This window comes from Molothrus aeneus, chromosome 16 (assembly GCF_037042795.1).
Source record: "Molothrus aeneus isolate 106 chromosome 16, BPBGC_Maene_1.0, whole genome shotgun sequence".
NCBI classification, from domain to species: Eukaryota; Metazoa; Chordata; class Aves; order Passeriformes; family Icteridae; genus Molothrus; species Molothrus aeneus.
This window is the reverse complement of record NC_089661.1, coordinates 6,426,690-6,433,276: the sequence shown is the minus strand read 5'-3', so window position 1 is coordinate 6,433,276 and position 6,587 is coordinate 6,426,690. Positions and strand designations below refer to the sequence as shown.

The following is a 6,587-nucleotide window of genomic DNA, read 5'->3' as shown; positions in this document are numbered from 1 at the left end:
AAGTTTCTTGATGTGATTTCATAGTTTGATTTTTTCAGAAAAGGAATTATAAGAATAGAATATAATTTAGAATTATTTAAACAATTAAAAATAGCATACACTGGAAGAAAAAAACCTTCAAAAAGAAAAATGCACTTAGGGACAGAACACTTGTTTCTGGAGGTAAAAAGTATTTACATCCTGCACCTGAAGAGCCTATTCCAAGGAATCCAGCATCACATCTTTTCATTAACTTCACTTCACTGGAACAGAGGGGTCATTACCACTTTCAGTATTTCAGAAACTAGAGAGGTATTTTAAGTACAAGACACTGCTAATTGTTACCAAGAGACACCTGTCTTACAAGCAGTTTACAACCACAGTGATTACTGAAATAGAAAACACAGGTGAAAACAATTATTTCCAAGCACAGCCTAAATGGATTGAAACACATTTTGCCTTGATGCCAGGTACTGAGTTCACCCTGATAACAGGGGTCCTGTGCAGCCCTTGCTGCCATGAACACCCTGCTGTAGAACAACTGCCTCAACATGAGCCCCCCTAAACAGCAGCTAACACACACAGAAACAAACATACAGGCTTTTTAATAGCATGGACATCTTAATCAAAACATCCAATAGGCACTGCTCAAATATGTTGGTATGAAAACACTGGGAGACATAAACTGTGATTTTTGTCAGATAAGCATTGGTCCCTACGCTTCACTGAGCCCAACTTCTCACTTTGGTTTACTCCAGGAGTGGCTACACAGAATAGTCCAATGTTCTGCACCAAAAAGCAAAAGAAAACAAATTTCCAGTTCTTTTAGGCAGAAAGTAAAAGTATTAGGGGATGACTCTGTGCAAATCCTCCACTTCAAGGTTCCACATATTCTTATGAATGGGGTTTTCAGAGAGATCTGTCATCTTTATTGCTCGAAGAATGGGCTCGGGACTGCAGGACCGCACCACACCCATCACCATTACATACTTCCCTAAAAAACAAGTAAGCATTAAATTTAATTAACCTTTGTATTATCATTTAAATTCATAAACCAAATTACTTAAAGCCAAGTAAACAGTGCAAATTGAAGATGCTGATATTTGTATGAAAACTCAATGAATGAAGATTGCTTAGAACTAAATTTCAGAAAAAGGCTTCATTATCTGTACAGTCACTTCTACGGCATATTTAACTACATTTCCACATACAGTAAGAGCTAAACACAAAGTTGTCGTGCTGTGTGAGTGGACTGAGGATAGGTCAGAAGGCTGAAGTTTTAAGCAATGGGCCTTTTTTGTACTACAATTCCTGCAATACTGCAGACCAACACTTCTCCATTTGAACTGGCAGTTCTGATGAAGGGAAGAGAAGGAAAATAAAGCAAGAAAGTGAAAAGAAAAATCGGAGAAGAAATCTCTCTCCTGGTTCAGGGCCTCCTGCAGGGGGCCAGGCACGGCCGCGGGGCCTGGCCGGGCGAAGGGGATGAGCCGAACCACGTTAGAGCGGGGGTCCCCCCGCCCGCGGTACCTGCGCTGAGGCACGGCCGGCCCTGCGGCACCTGCTCCACGCCCAGCACGGTGAAGGCGCCGCTGCCGTCCTGCAGGCGGGCCGTGCCGCCTTCGGTGCCACGCTGCACCTCCAGCACGGTGCCCTGCATCCACACGGCCCGCAGGGACAGCGGTGCCCGGCCCGCCGCCGCCCGCCGCAGCTCCCAGGTGCCGCCCGCGCCGCGCTCCGCCCGCCGCAGCTGCGCTGCCAGCACCTTCACCGGCGGGCCCGGCGGGCCCAGCGCCGCCCCGGCCATGCTGAGGGCGCCTGAGGGCGCGCAGCCGCTGAGGGCGGGAAGCGCGCGGGCCGACCCGCCCCTGAGCGGCGGCAGCGCTGCAGCTGCGCAACGGCCTGCGCGGAACGGGAGCTGCCGGGCGGGGCGGGCGGCCCACGCACGGCGGGGCTGGGAGCGTGCGGAGCGCAGGGGGTGCCCCCGCTGGTTCAGCCGCCCGTCAGTGCAGAGCGCAGGGGGTGGCCCCGCTGGTTCAGCCGCCCGTCAGTGCAGAGCGCAGGCGGAGCCCCCGCTGGTTCAGCCGCCCGTCGCCCTCGGCTGCACCGTGTGCCAGCCCCCCGAGCCAGCGCCCCTCACCTGGATCAGCCCAGAGCCTGACTGGCCGTCATTTTACCTGGCTTCAGTTCAGGAGCGGCCCCTTTCGTGCAAAAGACCGTGTGAGCTGTGCTCGGTGCTCTGGTTCGAGCCGAGGGTGCCGCTGAGCGCTGCCCCTGGCCCCTGCCGGAGCCAGCCCGGCTCCCCCCCTGCTTAGCGGCACCGGGACACGGTGCTCACTTGCGAGTTGATGGAGCTCCGGTTTCGTGAGAAAACAGGAAAATGCACATGCTGATTTTCCCAGGGATGCTCTTCTGGCGAAATCCGGAGCATAATGCACTGAAACCATGGGCAGTTTTAATATGGGAGACTTGAATTCCAAATCTTTAACCAATTTATATACTGTCTGTTTATATTACCGACAGGCAGGTTCACTTTGCTGTAGTCTGGTATTCTTGAAATGTTATGTTTTCTTTTGGGTGGGTGGGTTGATATTTAATTTAGAAAATAAGCCAAGAAATAAGCTAATGAAGAAACAGGAGGATGGAGCAAAGACAAGAATCAGGAAAACCAAAGGCATGGGTTAATTACTTTCACAAGTCCTATTACCTACAAAAGTGCAGAATTGGTAAAAATACACTGATTGCAATCATTCTTCTTTAGAAGAGCTTTTGTTCTCCATTAAAATAGGCAGTTACTTTATTTTAAAAATCTGTTTTTTCCTGAGTAGCAAAATACATCAAAAGACCTTTTTACCTACTCACCCATCATGTTGTGAATTATTTATTCAGGTTTTTTTTTTTCCAAATATATTTTCTGTTTGGAGACATTCTGTAAATGGGACCGTATTCTTTTTATAGTGTAAGGAAGCAGTTAATTTTTTGTTACCACTTACAGTAAGAATAAAACATAATATTGGTAATAACAATAAAAACACTGACATCTAAGCACAATACAGAACCATGTAATCTGGCAATCAAATCATATAGCTTACAGGAATAGAAAGACATTAGATGGTTACTGTATATGAATGCACGATTTGAGCAAGGCTCACAGGAGAATATTTGTAATTTATGCCCTTAAGCTGCAGTCACTGGACAGCATCAATATTTAGTTTCACATAAAAAAAATCAATTGTGCCAAATATTGATAAAAGTATTGTATTCCTATTTGTTACTGCATAATAGGAGTGTCTAATGCTTATTAAGCCATTAAATCTACAGATCAAGTCAAGACCCCTACAAGAGTGTAATCTTCAGGAGAGACTAAAAGGTCCCTTTTAAAAGATTTGCCTTCAAGAAATGGTGTTGTAAAAAGGGCAAAAGCACTGGCAACCTGCATCAAGAAATGGATTTGTTTTCCTAAACCAGAAAATCCTTATCTTTCAGTAAAATGCACAGTTATGCTGAATTATCTGCAAAGCTCTTCTCCAAGACCTGGTGCAGCTCAGCACAGACACATTCTGCAGCTGCAGGGAAAATGTCTGAGGCCTCAACAGACTGATCTGGAGGTGACCCCACAGTGTCATCCTCTGATTTAAGGATAGCAGAGGAAGCTCAGCACACACTTGGAAAAGGCACAGAGTTGGTGGCTGGCAGGCTCTAAATTACACTGGATTAAACATGAGAGCATGGAATGCGAGAGTTTTGGTTTGTATGGATTAAAAAAGAAGGAATCAATCTCCTGCCTGCTACTGCAATATGCACCTCACTTCAAAGCAATCTTCAAGGACATTATTCCTCAGGCTGACACACACGAGATGGTCACAGTGTGGGTGAAAAAAGGTCAGACTACACCTAGAGAGCACAGTCTAGATGGGAGCAGGAGTCAGGGCTCCCTCAATTACACTGGCAGGGTTTTGTTGGTATGGTGCCAAGAGAGCTTAGAAAAGAATTTGACCCCAGATCTCTCTGAAAAGAGATTTCCAAAGAAGCAGCAACTTGAAATTTTCTGTCGAGCTCAGACTTCTTTGTGCTGCCACTGACAGTACTACTTAAAATGGAAGCAATTCCCTGCTTCTCTCCCTAATTTTGGTAAAAGGCTGATATTACAGAAGCAGAAAAATCCTTCTTTCCCTTGGCCAGGAAGTCTGATCTTTTACAGCCTTTCATTCTACCTGAAAGAGTTTTTAAAAATCCTAGTCCATTGGCCAATGTGTACAGAACAGGTTCTTCAATTTTATTTCTCTTTCCTAGTACTGAGAAGTTACGATAATGGATTTCAAACAAATTTTAAATTTTTTCCCTAGGATTTGGAATCCAAGTAATCATAAAGTTGGTTTTTTTAAAAATTTTATTTAAAGTATTTTGTATGCTCTTGCTTTAGAAATAGATCTAGCTAGGAGCTCCACAGCTGACTGCAAGAAAAGTCACAAAGTGTGGAACTGAAAAATACATAGGTCATGGTTATGTCTGAATGGCCCATAAATATCCATAAAACAGACCTGTAAAAAAACCCTTGTCTCTGGTCAGCCCAGAAACTCCTAGGATTCACAGGATTCAGAACTCAGAGGATGTGATTGGAGCAGGTCAACACCTTCTCTATTCTGGCATCTCCAGCAACAATGCCTGCCCACAAGTCACAGAGTAAACTGCAAATTATATGATTGAGCCTTTCATATCCTCATGCAGAAAAAGGAAGCAGCACATGGGAGCTCAGCATCACTGAAGGAAGATGTGAAAACATCCTTTGCAATAATTACTCTGCAAGTGAGGGCCCTGAGACTGTCTTCCTTTCCCTGGTATTCATATTTGACCTTTAAGAGATCTGTCCTAATTTAGACTTATTTTCTTACATTGCACACAGAACAATACATCACAAACACAAGAATATAAAATTCCGTTGTTCCTGGTGTTTGTTTTGTATTGCATAAAAGATGCAGTGTGGACATATTGACTGAAGTCTGGAAAAACATCCTTCAAGGTTGTTTTTTTTTAGACTACCTCATCATCACTGAATTTAATTAATGATTTGAAATTAATGGATCAATGAGTTGAAATTAATGGATTAATGGGTTGGAAGTCAGTCGTATTTACATCCCTAACATGAGCATCAGCTGCTTGTAATTTGTGCTTTGGGGCAGAGCAGTCTGGCAGATGGATACTAAATTGTGTTCGACCAGGAATTTCAAAAGACCTGGAGCCAGCAAAGGCATATGCTGAAACAGGAGAACTCTAGGTGCAACCTGCCAAGGTTTTAATTAGGAGGTGGCTCTGAATTAGTGGTATTTTAGATGTGACTTGGACAGGGCAGGTAAATGTGAGCAACAGACATCAGAACCCCACTACTTACAACAAGAAGAAGATTCTGGCCTCTCCCATGGTGTCATCAAGCCAAAACCTGCAGTTAGAGTGACAGAGGAATCACTCTAAGATATGGTGACCTAATTTTGTGGCAAATACCATCAACCAAAGCATTAGCAAGGCATCCCCAGTGCTCTTTTTCTTTGAGAACCTAATATAGATGCTCTGCATCACATGTGAGCTTGTGCTTAGTGGAATCTATGGAGGATTATGGCAAGAGACTTCCTGTAGCTGCCAGGAGCTGCCAGCTGCACCCAGTGTGTGGAGAGGAAAAACAGCATCTCCTCAGAGAGTGGGGGGGAAACCTCAGCTTGTACAGGCAGCCTTAGCATGAGAAATTATTTCACTGCTCCCACTGGCATGCAGACTTAGCCAGTTCCTGTCACTCACCACACGTCCCTGCCATGGGGCCTGCAGGCTGTAAAAAGGGCAATGCTGTCCTGCTTAGCTGACTCATTTCATTTACAAAGAACACTTAGAGGAAATAATTAGAGAACTGCAGTTGTGTTCTGCAGAAGTGGGTGTCACCTGTTGGTTTCTTTCCATGGTATATAAATGCTGGCGTGTAAATTAAATAAATCAGTGTTCTATGGAATAGGAATATAACATGATTAAAGAAAAAAAATTAATGAATCAGTCTTTACTTTACCAGTATTGTTTGCTGCTCTGGAAATAGTCTGCAGTGCTGGCTTCCAGATGGGCTTATTCAAACTCCTGCACAAGAAAAAAGAACTCTTTAAACAGGAAACATGAATGGTATACAAAGCATTAGATCTTCATCCTGACTGAAGCTGGGCCAGTAACTAGGAGACTTCAGTCACTCACCTTTTTGACTGAATTTCACTTTTTAAAAGAATTGGCTATTTAGCAAAAGTTTAACAAGACTGGAGAGTCCCTATAATCAGGGTAGGGGAACACAGATCACAGTGCCTTCCCTTGGCAGCTGCTGCTCTTGCACAAATACACCACGCTGATTAGCATGGTCAGCATCCAGTTCATTCAGCAATGTGACAGAAGAATAATTTTCCTAAAGAACAGTAAGCAGCAGAGTGACATTTTACTTCCAGAAACTTAAAGTCTGAGTTGTCAAATAGAAATCTACATAGAAGCCAGTAAGGCTGAGAAGTTACAGCCATTCCATTGGCAGGAATCTGTAATAATCAAGGCAATATTCAAAAATCCATGAAATGAATTTCTGATGCTTAGTA

At 44.1% G+C, this 6,587-nt stretch overlaps 1 protein-coding gene across 1 annotated transcript; it reads right to left on the bottom strand.

Moving 5' to 3' along the window:
• Positions 1-565: 565 nt before the first annotated feature.
• Positions 566-2,848, bottom strand: RMI2 (RecQ mediated genome instability 2). The gene is given in 4 exon segments (XM_066561138.1): positions 566-973; positions 1,510-1,799; positions 1,801-1,933; positions 2,842-2,848. Coding segments are annotated over 4 exon segments (579 nt in total). The 3' UTR covers positions 566-824.
• Between the last annotated feature and the right edge of the window lie 3,739 nt (positions 2,849-6,587).